At 41.8% G+C, this 24,023-nt stretch overlaps 1 protein-coding gene across 1 annotated transcript; it reads left to right on the top strand.

The window, feature by feature from the left end:
• Nucleotides 1-23,766, top strand: ADRA1B (adrenoceptor alpha 1B). The gene is made up of 2 exons (XM_005298002.5): nt 1-1,451; nt 21,930-23,766. The coding sequence occupies exons 1-2, from the start codon at nt 479-481 to the stop codon at nt 22,496-22,498; spliced, it is 1,542 nt and encodes a 513-aa protein (XP_005298059.1). The 5' UTR covers nt 1-478; the 3' UTR covers nt 22,499-23,766.
• The last annotated feature ends 257 nt before the right edge of the window (nt 23,767-24,023 follow it).

Below are 24,023 nucleotides of genomic sequence, written 5' to 3'. Positions count from 1 at the left end.
GATGTCATTAGAGCAGCCAGTGTAAGCAAAGGCAGGCACTCCATGCAGAGCTGCCTAAATGCTTACAAACGCTTCTTGGAGACGCATGTCATAACAGCTAGGCAGGGGCATCCTTCCAACAAAGCCACAAATGCACAAGAGAGGATAGTAAACCAGCCTTTTGTTTCAGAGACCTCATGATCCAAACAGCTACTCTAAGACTCAGTCCAAGAGTTCCATCTGCTAATTTCTGTTTAAATGAATTGACATGGAAAATTAACCAAGTTGAGCATCCTATTACTTTTTGACAAGCTTCAGAGGATTTCATGCTGTGCAAACTCTGCATGCTGGTGGCTCGTAACCTACAACGGCGATGAGTTCTCACGCTGAAACTGGGCTTTGCCTTGCAGCAAGTTCTTCGGTGGAGAGATAACTTTCAACAGACCTGAAGCACTTTTGTGCATTGTCCAGGGGATCCAATTACAACTTGCTATGGAGCATGATTTTTAAGATGAATACCGACCTTGATGATAACTATAATTCATCATTACCTGGATATTTGGACTACTCTGTACTAAGTAATGGGAGTCTCACTGAAAACAACTCTAATCAGTCAGCAAGCAATCTGAATTTACCTGCCTTGGATATCACTAGGGCTATAATTGTGGGGCTTGTCCTAGGTGCCTTCATACTTTTTGCTATAGTAGGTAACATCTTGGTAATTCTCTCTGTAGCTTGCAATAGACATTTAAGAATCCCTACGAACTACTTCATAGTTAACCTCGCAATAGCAGATTTGTTGCTGAGTTTTACTGTCCTTCCGTTTTCTGCTACACTAGAAATTCTTGGCTATTGGGCTTTAGGGAGGATATTTTGTGATATCTGGGCAGCGGTTGATGTGATGTGCTGTACTGCTTCTATCTTAAGCCTGTGTGCAATTTCTATAGATAGATATATAGGGGTGAGTTATTCACTTCAGTATCCGACTTTGGTAACTAGGAGGAAAGCAATTCTTGCCCTCCTAAGTGTCTGGGTCCTCTCCACGGTAATCTCCATTGGACCTCTTCTGGGATGGAAGGAACCAGCACCCAAGGATGATAAAGAGTGCCGCATCACTGAAGAACCTTTCTATGCCTTGTTTTCTTCTTTGGGGTCATTTTACATTCCTTTGATTGTCATACTGGTGATGTACTGTAGAGTCTACATAGTGGCCAAAAGGACAACTAAAAACCTGGAAGCTGGGGTCATGAAAGAAATGTGTGATTCCAAGGAGCTGACCTTAAGGATTCACTCCCGGAACATTCACGAGGACACTTTCAACAGCAGCAAGAGCAAGGGGCACCACCCCAGAAACTCCATAGCTTTCAAACTTTTTAAATTCTCTCGAGAAAAGAAGGCAGCCAAGACCTTGGGAATTGTAGTTGGCATGTTTATTTTGTGCTGGCTACCTTTCTTCATAGCTCTGCCTCTAGGTAAGTTGGGGATCAAGGGATGAGGGTCAATTGTTTATTACAGAAATGTTAGATAAAAATCAGCTGAATGGTGTCTAGATGCCATAAAGACAGATGCATTAGAACTGCAGATAGATAGATAGATAGATAGATAGATAGAACTACATCATAATTTCCCTCTGACACTGTTCTTGCTGAAAGTCATGCAAAAACTTTGCAGTGTCTTGCAGCCTGCAAGAAATCAGCTCAGTTGTCAGGTAGACAGATGGCACATGGATAAAACCTTCACATATTTTTTCTTAACACTTTATATTAAGGTTCCATTTATAAGTGTTTTATTTTAAAATGTTTTATGGACATTTTTGTAGCATGCTGAATAGCAAAAGTCATGAATTGAACAGATGTAGGCAGCCTATTCAGATGTCATACAAAGCTTTTTAACATGTTATACTGTCAGCTGTTAATAATACAGACTAGGCTGTAACATTTTTAGTAGAAATGGCCTGATCCAAAGCTCTGGATCCAAACACCTCTGAACTATGGGGCATTCAGAATCTAGATCTGGATCCATACACTGTGACTTGACTGCGTCCCTTCTTTTGGGGTCTGATCCAAAGCCAAGGGAAAGTCTCCCATTGATTTCAAAGGGCTTTTGGATCAGGCCCTTAAAGAGGCTGCAGCTGGAACTTTTAGCAATCAATTCTTTCATTTTTAAATGCTCTAAAACGATGTACATTTAACTGAAAATGTTACCAAAGCATCCTACATAACCTTACACAGGGCTCCCTTCCTGAAATCCTTTCGACATTCTCCCTTTTTGTCCGTAATATTATTCACCACCTTGAATCAGCATCACAGCACAACATCTCACAACCTGTTAGCACAGAATTCTTAAAACTTCTTCTCTAAAATCTCTGTCCAAAATCAGCTGTTACACAGAGCAAATGATCCTACTGGCTAACTATGAAAGAAGGTGGAAAATAGCCTTCTCGGTGTTCTGGGTCTCATATTTACTTAGTCACTGTAAAACAAAATATTTCTAATCCAGTCATTGTGGCAAGCTAAAGAATTTGTTTATACATTTCACCTATGGTCCCCTGACTCCTGCTGAACAAATTGTCTCTAAACTGCGTCAAAGATCGAGGGGTCCTGGTTAAAAGTTTTAAGTTTATCATTTTTACTGGATCAAACTATGGGTGTGCTATTCTCTGTGCTAGATTCTCAGCTGGTGAAAATTGGGAAGATCTGTCTCAATGTGTCTAAAATTAATCATATAAACACCTACATAGACATAAGGTTACCGGTGTGACAAACCCACAAGGGCAGGGAAATTCTGAGTTAAGGTCTCCTGACCTCAGCCCCCCTGATGTCAAACACTATCCTCTGTCAGAGAAAGTTCCACCATACTGGATAATGCTACAGATCATTGGGAAAATACTTATGTCATCCATACAGGGTAGATGTGTTGTGCAAAGCATGTTTATGAAGTACAACATTACAGTCTAGATATAAAGAATCTCCAAACTCAGGCAGTAGAATCCAGTGGTTCAGGACCCTCTGATAAAGTAAATTAGCTCAGTCCCTTTGTGCTTAGATTGCTGTAGGAACCTTACAAAAAATCACTGCTATATCCTGGCATACTTAAATGTAAAGGGCCAGATCCTCAACTAGGGTGACCAGATATCCCGATTTTATAGGAACAGTTCCGATATTAGGGGCTTTTTCTTATATAGGCTCCTATTACCCCCCACCCCGTCCCGATTTTTCACACTTGCTATCTGGTCAGCCTATCCTCAACTGGCATAAGTGTAGCCTTTTAGGTCAGTAGCTTCACTTGCTGATTTTCACTAGCTGAGGACCTATCCCAAAATCATAGTAACAAGAGTAGTATAGATATGGAGTCAAAAGAGGCCATATTTTGACACGTCTTCATTTTGCCTTGAGAAAGGTTAAAAGCCGCTGCAGGCTCCCTGCTCACCCATGGGATGGCTAATGAATTATTGCTTAAGACACTTGAGTGAGGAATTTAAAACATTAGTTCACCTGTTGTCTCAACCATGAGCCCAAGATGTTGCAAGTGGAGTGACTGATCAAAAAGTCTCAACACTGTGTTTGGAGACACAGAGATTCAGAGATGAAAGCAGGGGCTGAGGAGAAGCTATCTGGCTGAAAACAGGTGCTCTGGCACCTGGGCTCTAAGGCCTGACCCTGCAAGGTGCTAAGCTTCCACAACTCCCATTGAACAAAATGAGGAGTTGAGAGAACTTGGCACCTCACAGGATTGGGATACTGAAAGTGCTGCTACTTAGATCAGTTATGAGATGTTTTTTGTTGTCAGTATCCATTCCTGTTAGAGGGTATACATACTCATCAGTACATTAGAATAGCAATCCAGTCGTCTGTGTCTGCAACCTCATCTCTCTGCCAGCCCACTCCAGGAGCCCAAATCCTTGTTCAATTTGCTCTGATCCCCAGAAAAATGTTAGTCAAGCCTATTTAACTGCTGTGTACTTTTCCTCTTATTACTTTTTCAATTGTTGCTAATCACCAGAAACAGAAGGTGTATCAGATCCTAATTCACCTGATCTTCTTCCTTAATTCATTCAGAGATGTCACAATCCTATTTGTTTGACAATACATAGTTGTTCAACATTGATGGATGGTCATTTAGATTCACCTCTGCAGTGCTTTGAAAATGCATAGAAGTTAAAGGTGAAAAGGGCCTGTTATGTCAGCCACATCCCATAAGAACATAAGATCAATACAGAATTGTTATCTATGATACGTTTTCTGCTGTTGGGTCCAAACTAGTTTTTAAAGCAGCTTCTTCTACTTCCCTGCAAGTTTCTCTTTATAGTTCAGCCTACATTTTCCCTTTCCGAAGTCCAACCCGTTATTTCTAGTAATAGCTACATGCACACTCCTTTGCAATCATCCGGCTTTCCCCTCCTGATTCATTCAGTGATGACATGACCCCACAATATACATGGATGTAAAATAGAGCAATTCTGGATTTGCAGTCATGTAAGACTGATCAGAATCTGACCCACATCTTGAAACACTTTACAACTGTACAGTTATGCCTGAATCCCGGGACACTGAAAAATGTTGCCTTGACAAATGATTCTGCTTGTATGTAAATAAGCTCTTTTTTTCTCAAAGGTTCCTCCACTCCTGCTGCTTGTTCCCCAGCTAAAGTTCTAATCCTTTGGTTGTGACATTGCAATAATTTCCACAGCTACCTGTTGTGCTGTCCCAAACAGAGGATTATAACATCGGCGCACCGGGGGTGGGAATACGCAGCAGGATCACATGAATTCTTGAGAAACAAAGATTTTGTTTTAATAAATGTGCTCCTTGTAATAAAGAATAAAGGAAGAGAAATAATATTTCACATTTACAGAGTGCTTTTCAACCAAAGACTTCAAAGCACTTTACAAAGGTGAAAAAGTACTGTGCTGATTCTACAAACAGAGAAATTAAGGCACAGAGGTTGTGATTTGTTACATATCATACAACCAGTCACTATAGAACCCTGATTGCTTGACGCCCACACCTAGCTCTAACCACTGGACCATGCTGCTTCCAGCACTAAGCATAGGATGATGCACGCACCAGAATTGTTTCCAAACAGAATACTGTGCAAAGTTTTTTTTCCCCATGAGGTACCAGCTGTTCTTTCATGTAAATAAGGCCTACATTATATCCCTCTTGTGCATGTTTATAAACACTCAGTTTATATAGCCAGCTATCCTGCTATTCAGAATTATGTGTGATGCAGTATGATAAATAAAATGAAGGCATATATGCTGTCAAGGCAATTGGTAGCTCCACAAACTCATCAACATAATTTCAAAATGTAAATATCTTGGTTATTTCAAAATAAATATTTCTTTTTTTCACCCAAAAATATTCAAAGGCATCAGGAACATATTAAACACTCACTGTTGAAAAATGTCAAATAAAAATAGACAACTTTTAGCTAGAGTAGTGGGAAAAGAAGTCTGAAACCATTGGTGATCCAGACCCTCTTTTACATAAGGTGGAACCAATTTTGAGCCATTACATGTATAAAAAGAAATGCATCCAGGGTGAAAAGGCTCTATATGGTACAGCAGGGCTACAAGTTGCAAGTCAATGCTATTTCTATGAGGTGAATTATTAGGCACAGCTTTCCAAAGAAGTGTAAATGAATTAGGCATCCAACTCACAATTTGACCAATACGCGTTTGGCATCCAGCACCTGCAGGCTCCTTTGAAAAGCCCAGCCGTAAAGCTTATACACGACATAACATATGTTGCAAGGAAAAAAGCCACCACCAGCACTAAAAATTATTATCATGTAAGACACAAGTCCTGCAACTTGACTTCACTGGGGCTCCAGACAGGTACAAGGAGTCTACCCATTGCAGGCCTAAATAAATTTGGATTCTGCAACCACTGAAATGAGATGCAAAATTCCCACTGACATCAGTGGCCGCAGCATGAGAGACCAGATATGTAAAAGAAAACAGCAATAATGTTACTTTCAAAAAAGCCTTTTTTTAGTAGGCTTTTTAAATTGGACAATAAAATAAGTTATAATATTAGGGGCCCTACAAGCAACCAATAAGTACAAAGTTACAATGTAAGTTTGTGTAATTTGGGGCCTGATTCTGCATTCCTGGTGCACCAGGAATTGAGGATCAGGTCTCATCTTTCCATGGAATTCATATTTTATCAAAGGTTTTAGGTCTAGTCCTGGCTTTGTATGTAGACTCCTAAACGCTTTAGACCTATATCTTCCTATAACCCTCTTTAGTCTAGCTGTTTAAGATTGGTGTCCTCAAGTTGCCAGTTCAGTGTCCGATAGCGTTTCAGCCCTTTAGAAAAGTAGTAGAATAGCAATTTAATCCCTTTAATAGCAAATTAAAGCCCTTTAGAAAAGCAATTTAATCCTATGCTCAGTTTCAGCCCAGATCTTTGGAACAAAGTTCAATAGCTCAAATTGTAGGACAAAACAGCTCAGTCTATTCTCTGACTAATGCACATGAGGTCAAAGATCATGATGGACAGTTACTGCAGAGGCCCAGCACACGTTGCCATGTATGGAGTACTTACCCTTCTCAAATTGATTCATTGCAGCACAAGGCCTACGCGCCACTCAAGTTCCAGTTAAGCCCTATTCAGACCCTTCTGCACAGTGGTGAATTTCATCCAAAATACCCAAAGCAATTAGTTACTTTGCTTGTAATGTTTTATTTTCAAAGCAAAGCTGTTTGTCAAAACACCTGAAATTGTATGAACATCCAGGGATTGGATGCTTCTTTTATTTACTAACTTATATTTGGGGCTTTAGGTGGCAAACAGGCAAATGTTAAAACACATCATCACACTGAAGTAAATATGCAAGTAAAATACAAAAACAGTTTGAATATAAAGAAAAGTATTGACAGTAACTAGTCACCTAAAGATAAACATCAGCACTAAACACTACAAATTCTAAACAGACATTGCAGGACAAGAGAGGCTCTGATTTCTGGTGATACCAACTGGCCTCAGTAAAAATGATAACGAATCTCAAGAAGGGAGGTAATATGGATATCTTCTTATTTTCTAGGGCAATATATTTCTCTGTTGTTGGGAAGGCTCATACTTTATTGAGCCAGAAGATTCAAAGGAGAAATATGGGGATTTAGCCATTGGGCAGCTATTAAACTTAAACAGACGAAGGAATTGATTTTTCTAGTGAGGAACATTGCTATCAACACCCAGCAGAGCAATGGGCATATGTCCTGATCCTGCAGATGTTGTGAACGTGTGTAACTTTACTCACATCCTATTGCCTTCAGTGAGATTATTCATGTGAGTAAATTTATACACATGTCCAAGTGCCTACAGGATCAGTGCCATAGTAGCTGTATGGGATAGGTACTTTTTAATGCAAAAATGGACAGATCTATTAAATGAAGGTCAGGGGCAAGAGTATAGGGTTTAGCACCATCTGAACAAACAGCCTGATTCCAAACCCAATGAATGCTATGGGGATATTTTGCTATTTCAATGGCTTTGGGATTGAGGCCTAAAAACCTGTGCACTAACCTGCTTAATTAAAAAGCCATGATCATCAAGGTGTGAATATCAGAATTTAGAATGGAAGCCAAGATAGCCTCTCTATAGCTCTCCTATTAGGTCTCCCAGCTAGAGGGTTATCCTGTACCAAAGAGATATCCAAGAAAGAATGTTTAGGCCATACATCAAGAATAAGAAGTTTTTAAAAACTGTTTATAAAGTAAGCCCAGTACTTGAAAATGCATAAGTGTAATAAATGAAATGTCTGCAGACTTAGATTAGCTTTTCCCTAATCAACTAATCCTTTGCAAAACAAGAGCAAGCCCTGGCCATATCCTATCCAGTTAGCCAGCTGCAAAACTGTTTTATTCTGGCCAAAAATAATAAGATCAGACTCCTGTCCCCATTTAATTCCCAATGGCTTCAATGGGAGAAAGGTTAGGCCCTAAGACCATTATATTAGAATATAAAAATACCATAAATGAAAGTCTTGATAACAGGAGAGGAAGACAACTTAAACGTAAAGGCCCAGATTCCCGGCTGGTAGAAATCATCATGGCTCCATTGGCTTCAGTGCAGGCACACTGATTTACCCCAGCTGAGGATCTGGCTGACAGATTTCTATTTGCATTAAAGTTATTGCTTGAATTTCCCTCTATGCATTTTTAAGGACTGTTTTGACAGCATGTAAATAAAAGGGAGAATGAACTTGAAAGAATTTGTGCTATCCACGAAATGTCCTGTATTTCTGCTGATAGTTACAATATTACAGATGGGGCACAAAGAATTCCAAGTGGTATTTTATTTAAGATATTGGCTTCCTCTTTCTTTCTTTCTTTCTTTCTTTCTTTCTTTCTTTCTTTCTTTCTTTCTTTCTTTCTTTCTCCCCAGAAGAGAAAGCTTCCATTGTCCTTCCTGTTACGAAATCATTCTTAGTACCTATTTTCAAATGGGCTATTGTACCATCACCTTGATCACCTTGATCAATCGGTCCTTCAGCCCTCGTATAGATTGTGCCAATCTTAAATTCAGATATCAAGCCCTTTATTATAACAATAATGCTTTCTAGTTTGACAGCATCTTTCATCTGAAGATCTACATATGTGGGCTGAATTGCAGGGTGGGGCCTCAGAGATGGCCCCATTCCCTAGATGGCATCATGGAATGTGCCAGCCAATGACTCTCTGTCATGTTAGGAGGGTTATCATTGGTCATTCCCAGTGCCTCTATTACATTCCAGGATTAAGTGGGTGAGTGGCAGGGGACTGACCATTAAAGATGTAGATGCTTGGGAGTAGAATCTTATCTACTCCATTCTGTCAATGCCTGCAGCATATGGGACATACAAGGACCATGTCAGCCACACTGAAAAGTGAAGACAGGGCTCTGCTCTGGGCAGTGTTAGACAACACAGTGGTAAAAAGGCCTGAACCCTGTCTACGCTATAGCTTCCACTATTGCATCCTCCAGTGAAGTTTTAGCCAGTGTGTAGACAAGTCCCTAGAGCTGGAGCCTTGTATAGTGCAGAATGAAATCATACTGTGTTCGCAAGGGTGAGTTGTTCACTTGGAATTTGACGCACCATTAATCACAGATAGATGATGTGGATGATAAGAGAAGGCATCTGAATGTGTGGATTTTAATTAGGCTAAGAGGACAAAAAACAAAGCTACTCCAGGCTGCCAGAAGGCAGGGACTACCCTTGCCAGAGCTTTTTGTCCTGTTTACCAAGGTATTAGTACAGAGAAGTGCTCTTTCAGAGTCTGATTCTGCATTCCCTGCACGCCCTGTACTCCCACAGAATTCCCTGCGGAGTTTGTGTGCGCAAAGAATACAGATCAGGCTCTATGTGTGTAAATGTTATTGGCTATTTAATGATGCTGACAATATTTATAGGTTTGCACAGGTTGCATTTCCAAATTATAACAGGATGGAAGCATGAGTATGCATCATTCATAAACCACTGAGACAGATAACAGAGCCTCTGTCTGTGACTTCAATTACCAAATGTTTGTAAACTAGGGATTTTTTCTGTTTTATATAAGTTTAGAGGAATGTAAACCAATATTGAATGTTGGAGGCAAAAAAATCAGGAGCTTCAGGAATCCAATTAACATTAAAAACTTGGCATGCTGATTTGGCTAAGTACATTGTAACAAGGACTACAGCAAACTAGCAAAGTTCAGCGTGTCTTCCTGCTTTTCATATATTCAGCACTTGCAACAGTTCTGGTAATAGCTAGCTTCCATGCTTCTCACTTATCCAATAAGAACCTAATTACCACACGCATGTAGTGTCTGCCCTTTACCCTTAGGCAAACACAATGTTAGTTTAACCTTTTATTGCTATTTAGCTTAACATTGCCTTTTACAGATAGGAAGCAATGACTTTCAACCCCATAAAAGCCAGTTTTTCTCACTGCTAGTATAATGCCATAACTAACTACAGTAATAAAAACTTGGCTTTTAGTTCATCCTTATTAAGGGAGGCAGCATGAGATAGTGAGCAGAGCAGAAGATTGGAAAAGAGGTGACTGGGGTTCTAGTCTGGGCTTTGAGAATGACACATTGTGTGACACTGGACAAGTCTCTCTTCTAGAACACATGTGAAACACTTAGAACCATTTTCTGTCAGAGAATGCATTGCCCTCAAAATTGAAATGCTTCATGAACTGCAATTTCACTAAAGAGCAAACCAGGAAAAAAAGTTCAGACAATGTCAAAACATCCCGTTTTGGCATTGTTGGAACAAACATTTCTATTTTTTTTTTTTGTTTTGTTTTTTGAAGCTACTTTTTGTTTCAATTTTTTTTAAATGTTGTACCATACCATACATTTTAATTGATCTGAAATTATTTATTTATTTATTTATTTTCTTTCATGGAAAATTTCAGAAGGTTCAGGTGTCTTTCCAATTTGGAAGGAAGCCAAATTTCAAAATCTTAAAATCCTTCGTGAAGTGGAATTTCCCTCTTCTGCTCAGCAATACACTCAGCCTCTCTGCACCTAGTAATTATATTTCCTACATCTACCCCTACAACACCACTAGGAAGTTTAAAAACTTAGGATCAGATTCTACCACCCACACTCAGAATCAGTAGTAACTAGCGCCCCCAGCTAGTCCTAGCCTGTGGCATTCACACAAGAAGGTGACAGTGTTGTCTATAAAACCCTCCTGACTCAGTGTTTGGAACTTTAGAACTCTTGATTTTTCATTCATACTGGACTACGCTCCAACTCAGGTAGTTGCTAAATGCTATTGTGTGCTTTGATTTAATCTTTTAAAAAATCTATCCAGTGAAACTTTCTCACTATCAGGTTATTCTTTCACATTACATTTCTCTGTAAGAAGTGCGCTATTACCAGAACGGCAATTCCAGATCATCATCCTACTTTTGTATGAACAAATGATTCCCATTTGTTCCTATAAATGATAACAGATAGATTTTTCTCTAAGTGGGCCCCAGTGTACATAAAACCAAATGTATAAGATTTTTTTAATATGGTCCCTTTATCACTTATAGCTAGAAAAGGTGACATCTGAGAACCTACATCCACCAAAACTTTGTTACTGTGTGATCATACATCTGCCAAAATAGCAAAATGATTACTCTCCAGTACTTCATCTGTCTGACCAGAGCAGGTGTTTCTACTGTAATAATGAGTAATTAACCTATGTGTTTAAGACCACTTCAACATGTAATTAAAGATGGGTGCTAGGCTAATGGAAAATCATAAACTGTGAAGAGAAAATGGTGATTAGAAAATAGAAAACTAGGAAGATGGAGAGAAAAACTAGGTAGGAGGGAAGAAGAGGGGGGAAGGAATAAATGATAAAAATGAAGAGAAGAAAGGAATAAGAGAAGAAAAGTGACAGAAAGCAGAAAATAGGAAGATAGAAAAAGAAACGCCGGGGGAGGTAAAGAGAAGGAGGAAAGGAAAAGAGGAGAATGCCAGTAATTTGGAATAAAAATGGTTTACAGTTTCCCACGGGCTAGGCACAAATGAGAAATATATAAGCACTCCTGGCAAATCTATATTCCGAGAACACCCACGCATGAAGATTATCAACCCACTTACATTAAAACAAGGTGTAAATCAATTGATATGTACCCAGAGGCTGCCTGGCTCTCAAGCCCATCACAGCAGAAATAAAATATATTCCCTGCACACAGGAGGAGATGAAAGGAAATGTAGCCACACAATTGAGGTCTCTGATGTCATAAATGATGAACAGTTTGATTTATATGGTGTTCACAATTTATTTCCTTTTGTGTGAATGGAAGTGGCATAATTAACGGCCTGGCATAAGCCAACTTCAACAGCATTTCCTTCGCAGACACGTCCTATATCTTAGGGGTTTAAACTGCTGCCAATCACTGCAGCATTTGAGCACCTTAACCAATAAAAAATCAATAGCAATAGCAAAGACCCTATTGAGCTTCATGGAGTCTCTGGCGTGTGCCCTCCTTTTCAGGGTAAAAACTCTGTTTGAGGTAGGGTTTTTTGGTTTAGTTTGGCTAGTCTAACTATTTACGCTCAGTTCTTTCCTACAAAAATGAGAACAGGACCCTCTCAGATGTACTGTATCCAGTAGAATAAATTTATCCTTTGTACTTAAATGAAGAGTCTTAACTTTGCCATCTTGCTGTCACACATTACAGGAATATAGTTACTGGTGGACTGAGGTAACAGGAAACTATTGAGCAAATATTTATACCATATTAGGCTGCTGAGAATGGAGCTAGATCTTGGAGAAGAAATGCCCTTCCTAGAAATCTGCTAGTTAAGGTGTCAGCGGATCCACAAAAAATTTTGTTTTTCTAGCTGTGATTATCCATACTCTGGAAATACTCCGATCTAGCTTTTAATGCAAGATACAGAGTATGGCAGTGATGATTATTGTTATATATCTGGCTTTTCCTGTAACAGACCAGATTGCGGATAAGCCTGAACAGCAAAGCCTGAACAGCCAATAATTTTAAAGGTGGTCTGTGTTGTTTTTCCAGACACAGAGTATTTTAATGTTAATAGCTTTTACTTTAGATTAAAGGAAACCAAAAAAGCAAGAGAGAACATGAGAGATTACAGTGTTTGTGGTTCCTCTCTAGCAGACTATATCTGAACTGTCCTCAATGTGAAGTTCGGTTATGTGTGTCAGGATTTGGCAAATCCAGAGGATCTTCCTACTGTTCGCCCTGCTGATTTAGGGCCTGATCCAAAGCCCACTGAAGTCCAAATCTCATTCAAAGGCTCCCATGGAATCAATGTGCAATAGATTAGGCCCCTAACATTGAGCCCCATTGTTTCAGAATGCTCAGATGTGGAGGGTCACTGCAGAGATGGGACTGACCACAAAGTTCTGACCTGCATCCAAGCTTTCCCAGTGTTGGAGGGTAGTTGCCCCCATGGTTTCAGCTCCAGCCCATCGCTACCTATTCCTTAGCAGTTCGTGGGGAAAGGCTGGGTGTTCTTCTGTGTGTGCTGAATTATTTTCTATGCTTTGTTTTTCCATCTGGGAAAAAAAGAAGAATATAATCAGGTAAGAAAAGAAGCGCAAAAAAGAGAAAGGCGTATGTTTTGTATTGCACAGCCCTGGGTCCAGTCCTGCAGTCCTTACTCAGGCAAAATCCCAGATGTTAACAGAAGCCGTGATGTGTACAAACTGCAGGATTGGACCCACTTTTAGGGGCTGAGCCTGGGTTCTATAAAAATAGTAGAACATAACAAAGTTATTTAGAGCTTGATCCTATGAAGTGCTCAGTACCTCTCAGTGTTTTCCAGGATCAGGCCCTTGATGAGGAACAGTCACCCTAGAGCTAGTGATTGGTTCATTTCAATTACCCAATGCGCTGCTGGTCTGATATGCTTCAAAATGTGTAATGACAGGCTAATCCCGTAGATTGTTTCCCACAGCCTTCGCCAATTTCACTGAGGGTGACTTACATAGTTTGACTGTAATAAACAGTTCATTAAAAACTGCTTGAAATGCTAATGACATTCTAATTGAAATTAACTTTCACTAGACAAAATATCTTTTAATTCCTAATTATGTTATTCACTTTTGTTCAGTCTCCTTACAACCTGAATAGCTCTGTCATGTCTGGTGCGTACAGTTGGTAATTATTAGGGATTTTTTTTTTTTCAAAATGCCATCAAAAACTATTAGACTGATTGAGTTCCTGGTATATTTCCTGTTCTGCATTATTACTGGATAAGGGGATTTGCAAAATGGCTAGAAGGGGAAGGTGTCAAGGCTGCAGACAGAGGTAAATCATATGCAATGCTATATTTAGTGAATCACAATATAAACCATCATAAATAAAATAAATATAAATAAATAAAATAAAAATAAAAAGAGAAGAAAAACTACATTCCCTGGCTGGGAAGTTATTGAACATGAAGTGCCAGGAAACAGTTAGTTTAGAGTGGGGGAGTTATTCTGGCTTCCCCATCAGGAATAAATCACTGACGAGATAATTATAGGCGACATTTTTTCAGCTATTCTGAAAGGCAATCTAAATCAGGACTGGGAAATATTTAATCTGTTTATCAGACTGTGATGGGAAAATAGCTAGAGATTAGAGTAGGAAATATTAGTTTGTTGTTTGGAGACTGTGCCTGGTAGGATTAGTTTTATTATTTTATCAAGGTACCAAAATAGCCCACAGTTGTTTCCTCCTGGCAGGTTAATTACAAGGTAAGGCATGGATGCATGATGAAATAAAAGGCATTGTTAGTACCAAGGAAGGGGGAAAGGGTGATGTTAAAAATATACAAGCTAATCAAAATATATTTTCCCTACCTTTACTGTCGGATAAGTGTCAAAGGAGCTCTGTGCAACAGTGGCCAAATTGTGCCCAGGACTGCACGATTAGAATGAGGTGGTTCATACAGAGGCCCCGATCAAACTAAAATTCCTAATAACAAAGGGTCTTCTATCTTTGTGGGAAATTCCTATTGATGTCTTTGGAGGTCCCACATGCAGAAGGGGGAGAGGATATGAAACCTGAGACACTTTCTAAAGTCCTGAAGGGAACATAAAGTGCACAGGGCGCTATTTGCCTACTCAAAGGCCGCAAGAGTAACTACCTTTGAAATGAAAAAAATCCAGCATCTACCCCCGCACATGAGGCAAGCCCGCCATAACCAGGGCCGGCTCCAGGCACCAGCGTAGCAAGCAGGTGCCTGGGGCGGCCAATGAAGAGGGGGGCAGCACATCCTGCCGTTCAGCAGCAATTGGGCAGCGGGGCCGTCACTCCCCCTTGGAGCGAAGGACCTGCCGCCGAATTGCTGCTGTAGAATGAAGCGGCGGTAGAGGTTCATTCGCGGCTTTTTTTCTTTTTTTTTTCTTTTTCTTTTTTTTTTTTTTTTGCTGCTTGGGGCGGCAAAAACGCTAGAGCCAGCCCTGGCCACAACCGCAACCCCCAACCGCAAGGCATTCCACAACCCCCCCTTCAACAGCCACTTATAGTATCTGGAGCGGTAACACATGGAGATAAGATTGATAACATCCCAGTCTCCTCGCTCTCCCAAGACTCAAACCCCCTCTCACGCACACGTGCAGTGAGCTTGCGTGTTCGTGGGCAGACAGCTGCTGTATTTTCAACTGTTTTGATTTGTTATCACTTAAACTGTGGAAATGGGAACACGGCAGCATCTTTCGTTGGACAAAGAAACTTTTAATATTAGATATTCCAGTGTATTGTGATAATAATGCCAATCTTTAAACCCACATAAAAAAAAAACCTCGTCAGATTAAATTATTTTTCTGGCAACTGGCAAATCCATTTAAAAAACCAGCCAGGCCAGTCAACTACCAGTCAGGTGGTAACCCTAGAGGCTGCCCCAGCTATAGGGAGATGACTAGGCAGCAGCTGCGGAAGATAAGGCTTGTTGGGCTGGCTGAGCTCCAAGGAGCAGGAAGCCACAGCCGGGCTCCCAGGGAATCGCTTCCCACCCCCGGAACAGGTAACATCATAGCTCAGGGCTGCTTGAGCTCTGCGGGGCTTTGGCCACAAGTGCAGTGACCCATCCAGGTCCATGCTGGCAGCCAACTACACCTGTCTCCTGCTGCCCCCAGGCAGTCTCTGGGCCCAGGTATCATCACTTCCCTACCACCATGTCCGGGCTCTGGAGGCACTGCCGTGATGTGGGCTACGAGCCCGACAACAGGGCACACAGCCAGGAAGATGTGAGTCTGTGGGGGGCTGGGCAAATGGTGTGGGCTGGAGTGGGCTGGGGGTGCAGCCAGGAGGTGCAGTGTGTGTGGGCCGGGCAGGGGACTGGCGGTGCGGGGCCAGGCCAGTGGTGTGGGGGCTGAGGTACAGAGACTCCCACTGTGTCCAGTGAGAAGGAGCCTGCTGCGTCTGTGTGAGAGGGATTGTTGTCCCCAGCCCAGGTTGCTTTGTACAGGGTAGGGGTCTGCGATACCCATTACCCATGGGCTGGGAGCACCAGTGCTGGAACTGGAGGGGTCAAGGCAATGCCCCCCCCACTTTTAAAAGCGGTAGGGCCATAAGCCCCTACTTTTTAACAAAATAAACATAAGCGCAGAATTCATGTCCCCCGCAGATTTTTTTACCCCCCACAGAACTGATTCTCCTGGGGAGGTGCTGCAATTACACCTTTTGCCCACCGGGGCCTGCTGCAGCACCAGAAGAGAGGGCAGGTGGCTCATCGCCGGAGCATCCAGCCATGGAGAGGGAGGGGGCACTTTGGCCTTGGCCTCCCCACTTCTGCAACATTGGCTGGGAGCTGCTCTGGCCAGTGCCTGACTGTCAGACTGCTCTCATCCCATGGGATCTGTCACTGGGGCCCAGCAGCTTCTGCCTCCCCAGGCCATTGTCTGCCCTGTCAGCCTCCAAGGTGACTACCCGAGGTTTGGAGGTGGAGATGACAGCTGTGGGGGAGGCACTGTGTGCCTGCCACCAATTTTCTACAGAGGCAGGAGGGGACAGCAGACTAAAGATTTGCCTAAGGCAATGGATTGTCCTGAGAAGCTTCTTTGTGTAGTGAATTCAGTCTTTCTAACACCAATCCTCACTTAAATAATGGATATATTTACTGAGGGCCAGATTGTCAATGGGCCTCCATTACTGCAACTGTAAAATTTGCTGCGTTGCAAAAAAAAAAAAAAAAAGAAAACATTTAAATATTATCAGTGGTTCTGTCTTGGGAACATAGGAGATGGACACACCCTAGATCATTGTGTGTGTCCCCATAGGAGCTGGACACAGTCCCTAGGCTCCCCATAGAGGACTAAACAGAAAGTGATACTACATTTGATCTTAGGCAACAGTAAGTGAAGAAACTGTGTTCAGTCTTTACAAGTTCAGCAGTAAATTAACCAAATGCCTCAATCCCATTAGTGAGTGTCTGCGGGTTAGATTGCATCTATTGTTACAGTCATGCTTTGGGGCTGCTATGGAGCTCCCTACTCCACTGATACTTTAGGGAAGGATTATCCTTCCCTCAGCTGCCAGGAGTGCAGCAGAAATGTACAGAGTGCACCTAACTTTAGGACGGTGCAGCCTGCTCTGCTTGGCAGGGTTCCTCCTCCATCTTTGCCCTCTTTGGGATTAGATTTACCTCTGGGGACACACAAAAGTAGCAGTCCGTGCTCCTTTGAGCTCAGAGACTAAGGCTGTTACTGGCCCTTGCGTGGGACACGTAGGAATTTATTGGCGCTCTCATTACCCTGTGTGCCTGCACAAAGGTCAGGGACACTATGACCCTAAATAAAGAAAATAAAGCATTAAAATGGGGCAGGTTTAACCTGGTTTAGCTGATAGCAAGCTCACAGTTTCTGGGCCAAAGGATGTAGTTTCCGATCCCAAACCAGGTCTTGGGCTCATAATCCAAACTGACTAGAGCTAGAGGGGGATTCTATGGTAGAGGCATCATCATTCAGATGATCACTGAGTTTTCGTCAATATTCCCTCTCTGTCAGATAGCATGTGGGTATTTGCTGATCTCACAATAACTACTGTATTTGTCCATGACCTCTGCACTGCCAACTGTAGGAATGACTCAGCAAAGTGCTCAACTTTCATTAATTTCAGGTGTCCTCAACTCTGCTTTGTGGGATTAGGACCTATCTGAGTCATTATTACAAAGTCTTATCAGCTACCCAGTATGGTACAATGATAAGACAATGGTTTTGGAACTTACGAGAGGTGGGGTTCTAATCCTGGCTCAGCAAATCAGTTTGTCTCTCTGTGACTCAGTTTCCCCATTGGTAAAATGTGGATGATGATGCTTTGTAAAAGCACTTTGAGTTGACCTATAGATGCAAAGTGCTGTGTAAAAGCAAAATAGTTACGTTTCTATTCAGGAATTTGTTAATTCTCCTTTGGTATGATAACATCTCTGTTTGCCAGTTCACCTTCAAAATAATTATCCTAATATCTAATATGTTCCTAAAACTATGCAGTAATCCTGCATTACATACTAAATGAAATTCTCTAGCCTCCAGAGCTGTTTTTACATATTTGTAAGGCTTGCGTTGTTCAGATAAGAAGTCACTGGTTTTATACAACTGCTGAAAAAAGAGCTATTACCATACAGTTCTATAATTTAATAGCTCGAAGGATATCCACTTGTCAAATTAGTATCTCTTTGTTCAGAAAAGCATAATCTTGGATACTATAGTGTGAATAATGAATTCTAGGTGTTGTGTGCTATCTCCATGGGTCTAAGTCTTATAGTCACAACTGTTTTTGTTCATTTTTGCAGCGGCTGTGGGAAATAAAATAAATATATTTGGAAACATAATAATTTAATCATCAATGTTTTAAATATCTATCTTTAATCTTGTTCCCATACTACTCAAAAAAAGCAGTAGAGAAATATGCAAAACTCTCCTTCAAATGTTGCTAGACGTAGATCATTTTTTAAGTCCAAACCTCTACTTTCCAAATTGATATGTCTTCAGATCTTTGCTGCTAAGCACTCGATTATGGATGGACTGCAGTACTGTAGTTGCTTTGTCATTTTTTTTTTTTCAATTATCTGCCACGGTGCAGTGACATTTCAAGAATAAGAACTGAACACATGCTACCTCACTCAGCCTGGAATGTTAGGAAGTAATTCTCTTCACCCTTGTGAAGTTGCCCTTTTACATACGAGAACTCAAACTGACTGACTGGAGATTGTCATCAGTCAATATCTGAAAACGTGATTATCCTGAAAGTGTGTGAGAGAGACATGCCTGTTACCTTATTTCCTTAACTGTATACTATACACATTTCCACTAGCTCTTTCAAATATTACCCACTTTTTCAGTTTTGTTTTAACCTTTTCCACTGCTTTGTTTGAGACTTTGATCTTTGTGTATCAGTGTGTTGTATCGTATTCTGTTTATATGCAAGACAGCATATACAGACGCATCCCATTTATCTTTCCCCATACTTATAGCCACTCATCTCTTCTGTGGAACTCCTCTTGCAAAGTCTTTCCAGCAATCTTTCCTTCTTCTTTAGCTATTATTTATTATTTACAGAAAAAGACACTGTCAAATGGATTATGTCCAAATTCTGTCCTGCCCCAAAACTTTAAAATCTGGTGGAGGAATTTCTTCTAGATTCTAAATGTTTCCAATATTAAAAATACATATTCCAGTTTCTTGGGGGGAAAGAGCCAATGTTTATGTAGGACCAGCACAACAATAATATGTGCTCTTCAGCGCTTTCATTGGTCCTACTGGTCCTTAATATCTTGAGTTCATCTAGACTTTATGATGGTTCTGGAAAACAAAATAGAGACACTTTAAAGGATAAGCCCCAGACTAGTACTTCCATATAATCAGTTTTCATATTTGTGTAGTACAATCACAAAACTTTTTTCTTCAAATCCAAAGGAAAATATTTGTAATTATTGTTTAGAAAACGAATCCTGAAAGAGTTTGCGACTGAGTGTATGGGAGGACTTGGCGTATCTTGCCCATATTGGCTCAAATCATAAGTTTGGATCAAGTTTCACTAAGACAGTACAAGGGTTTCACACCCTTTTTATGGTTTATTCCCTAGAATCACATGAATGTGTGTTGAATCTTTCATTAAAAAGTACTTAATGCTAAGCAGACAGTCAATGTGTTTGCATTATTTTGGTTTGTCCGTTGGAAATCTTTTGGGTACTTTTCACTGTTTCTCCAGTGTTAGACTCTGTGCTACATTCATCACTTCCTGCATTCATCACTTCCTGGGAGCTCCAGCAGATGGGAGGGAGAGACCTGCAGAATATTAGGAGCAGCACAATGGTTAGAGACTGGTTTGTGCACTGAAATGCAGTCCACTGCAGAAGGCATGAACAAAGAACTATGCGCCTTTTAAATTCCACTTAAACCCTCAGAGCTAGGGGAAGTAATGTGCTATTAATACTGACAAACTGAAGATTACTTCCTGCCTCTGCCCAAAGCAAGAGATGCTGACTCCCAGGAAGTAATCTGCAGTTTGTCACTATTAATAGCACATTACTTCCCCCTCTGCACCAGCTCAGCCATGCTGGTTGGTGCATGGATGAAGGCAGGCTGAGGCATGAGATGTGTTGCATGTGCTTCTCTCTCTCCCTAGCTTCATGGGAGTTAAGCTTGCTCAGCCCCTTGTAGTAACTATCAAGCCTACCAAGCTGACTGGAAAAGCAGCAGCTATGCTTATCTGAATGACATAGCTGTTCCACTACTAAATAGCACATAGCTGTGTCCATTAACCAGGGTTTTGCATAGCTTTGAGGTCTAGAGACCACAGCCTTTGCATTGCTGGGATAGATGGGGAAATATGCCTACAATCACATCCCTCCTGCCACAGTAAAGCAGTCTGATAGCTATTGCTGACTTGGGTGCTTTCATGGCTCAGATCATTTGAAACTGCTCCAGTGTAAAAGGATTCTGTTCTCAGAGCCTTGACATGTGGGTTCAGATGCATCTCTCCATTTTTAAAAGGCCTAGAAGAATCTAGTATCAATTCCTGAAATTAAGCTCCCATACTGAATCCACGTACTCAGCTTGCTCCAGCTAGAAATATAAATGTGTGAACGGGGCCCATAATTTTAACTCAGAGCCTTCAGGCATTCGTTCAGAATGTTCCATTTTGCTAAAATTCATTTTATTGAATTAATACGTTAAATACATTAAATGCTTTGCTAATATTAGTTTTCTATGTAATAAGGTTACCATATTTAAAAAATAAAAAAAGAGGACACTCCACGGGGCCCTGGCCCCGCCCCTTTCCCACCCCTGGCCCCGACCCAACTCCGCCCCTTCCCCACCCTAACTCCGCCCCCTCCCCTGAGCACCCCACATTCCCCCTCCTCCCTCCCAACCATGCGAAAAGGGCTACCCGAGCGCTACCGGCTTCACGGTTTGCCGGGCAGCCCCCAGACTCTGAGCCCCCGGCCGGCGCTTCCCCAGCACAGCTGGAGCCTGGGAGGGGAAGTGCCCGGCCGGGGGCGCAGGGTCCAGAGGCATGGGGGCTGCCCGAAGCCGGTAGCGCTCGGGCAGCTCGGCTCTTACAGAGCCCAGGAGTCAGGGAGCACAGCAGCACCCGGTGCCCGCTCTAAGGTAAGCCAGGGAGTATTTTTCCCGGACATGTTCAGCTTGTTGGAAATTACCCCCGGACGGGGGTTTGATTACCAAAAAGCCGGACATGTCCGGGAAAAACCGGATGTATGGTAACCCTACTATGTAACAACTGCAATAGTTGATTCAAGGAAATCATGTGATAGTGAATGGGAGGGGATATATTCATGAGATGATCCCTCTACTTGTGCTACAAAAATGTTGAGAAGCCCTGGTCTATGCAGACCTGTGTGGCCTTTAACTGATTTCAGGCGTAAATAGATTTTGTATCTTTTTAATATTATTTCCTATTGGTGACTTAGATAACCTAGACAGGACAGGCAAGAACAAGTGCCCAAACTTAGGGCTGCCATAGCAAGTTTGTGGAAAGTTATGTCTGAGCACAGATACGCACCAGGACTAGAAGCACAAAAGGACCTTGTGAATAGATCTGTCTCTATTGAAGGTGACCTACAAATGGCTCTCTGCAGTAGGAACTATCTCTTTGTGTTTTTTACAGTGCCAACAACACTGGGGCCCTGATTCTTTAGGTGCTATTGCAATATAAATAAATAGATAAATAAATAAATATACAGCGGTTGGGGGGGAGGGGATTTAAATTGAATTTGTGCACCTTTTTGTAGCTGCATGACGAAAAAAGAAAATCAGGCTTCTTTATCCAAAAGAGGTTTTTTGGGGGGTGGGTTTTGTACCTTAGAAATATCAAGAATGTCAAGTTGACTTTAACTGAAGTGGCAAGGGTGACATAACTTTTTAACAAAGGCATCCTCACAGGATCGTCCATGAACATCATGGGTTCACCTTATTCTCTTTATTAAAGGCAGTCAGGACCAGTTATCTCTGATGCTTTCTCTGCTTGTTTTTCCCTGATAGGGTCTATGTTTTCTGCTTTGAAGCCACCTGAAACCATCTTCAAGATAATTTTTTGGCTTGGCTACTTCAACAGCTGCTTGAACCCAATCATCTACCCCTGCTCGAGCAAAGAGTTCAAGAGGGCTTTTATACGGATCCTGAAGTGCCAGTGCCACCAGCGGAGGCGGCTGGGGTGGTGGGCCTACAACTACAGGAACTGGAACCAAGGCTCCTTCGAACGCTCCCGCAAGGACTCATTGGAAGACAGCAGGAGCTTCCTAAGCGGCAGTCAGAGGACATTATCCTCAGCCAACCCGAGCCCCAGTTACCTGAGCAAAGTCACTCACCCTCCCATGGAAATGTACACGTTCCAGGAGTGGAAGAGCTCCAGCTCCTTCCTGGGCCCCCTACAGGAAGGCAGCAGGCGAAAGGACTCATGCCACCTCTTCACCTTCAAGCTCCCAACAGAGCACAATGGACATATCGCTGCTGGCAGCCAAGCCTCGCCCAATGGGGGCTGCAAGACCATCTGTGACACACTGAACAGCACAGCTGACTGCAGAATGGCTGTTGAAATGAGCGAATTCTAAACGCTGTTCCCTGGATGCAGGAAGGCCTGGACTCTGGGCTCATCTGCACACATTAAGTTGGTTGGTGTTTAACTTAGGCAAAGACACGAACCTGCACCCAATCTAGACATGCTTGACATGGTGCCGGGAGGGAGTTCATTCAGGATGGCAGTAACAGGCAGCCTAATGTCAGAATATTGGCATAGTCCCACCACTGCAGGGAGATCAGTGCTCCACGTTGATTTCCAGAGATGCTGCAGAAATGTGTGCACAATGCAGGGAAGGGCCCTATAAAGACAGTGATGTGCACTCAGCCAAATATTCAGCTCTGATGGAAAGGCTGTGGAGTAGCCAAACACACATAGCTATAGAAAGTATATATAAGTAGAGAGAGAGAGAGAGAGTGTATCGTCAAGAGGAAGTGTGGTTTTATTTGTACCTCTTCAGGGTACCACCAGCTGCTTCTGGTTTTGTCTGTAAAAACCTTACCTGTTGGTGTACTTCACTGAACGCTAGCACTTTAGAAACCACAAACAATGTCAAAGATTAAAGTAACTTCACATGTATACATCACTTTTGTTTATTAATATCCAATTGGCATTCCAGGAGAGCCTCCTTTCCCACTCTCCCATTCGTGCATGTGCGCGCAGGCTGAGGTGGGATCTCCCATCATAGCCACTGATATCCTTTGGGGTAGCATTATGAGTTGGCGACGAGTTAAAAATGGAAGTGAACCAACTTGGCCAAACTCCCCTATCTTTTACCATGTTATTTTTTTGAAAGCTTAAAAACATCAGCAATGGTCAGGGCTCAGTATTCGTGCGCCAGCACATTAGTAATTGTCCTTTAAGCTTACGGGCAACCAAAGGGTCTGGTTTCCAAAGCAAAACCCATAAATCACTCCAGATCCTTCATAAACAGCTTTGCAGACATAGCACAAAAGAGCACTGACCGCTGGAAGCACATAACCCAGCCTGAGAGCAAATATGCTGGATTTCAGTAAAACCCACTTGGTGCTTTTGGCAGTGTTTGGAGGTGACATTGCATTTCTAGTGACTTTTGCTTTGTCACTGAAATCAGAAATGGAAAAATCAAAAGGATGCAGTTATATGAGAGTCCCACTTTGCTTTGCATCCTTCAGCTCAATAACATGGTAATAACTGGGGGATCTCTGAGGACATCTTCAAATATGTTTTAACCCATGTTTGGAAGTTGTTTTCATCTCTTTCAATTAAGTGTGAATCGTGAAACTAACGACTGTGAATTTTTACATAAAGTGGTACAAACCATGGCAACTGGTCTTTACTCCTTCCTCTGACCCAAGGCTTCCCTTATTAGGAATTTTAGCAATGTTTTTGTGAATACTGAAACAGAGGCTGAACCATAAACAGATGTGCGGAAAACACTTAACAGATGTTTTTACAATGTTGACTCCCATGAGAGCATTTCCCTTGGTTTCATTGCATATGTATATTCCCTCATTAGGTTGATGAAGATGGATGTGATCTGTGGTTGGGCCAAATATCCTCCAGCTCAGTGAGCAAAG

The sequence above is a fragment of the Chrysemys picta genome, chromosome 8 (genome assembly GCF_011386835.1).
Source record: "Chrysemys picta bellii isolate R12L10 chromosome 8, ASM1138683v2, whole genome shotgun sequence".
Taxonomy (NCBI): Eukaryota; Metazoa; Chordata; order Testudines; family Emydidae; genus Chrysemys; species Chrysemys picta.
Note: the sequence above shows the minus strand (reverse complement) of the source record. Positions and strands in the feature narration are given on the sequence as shown.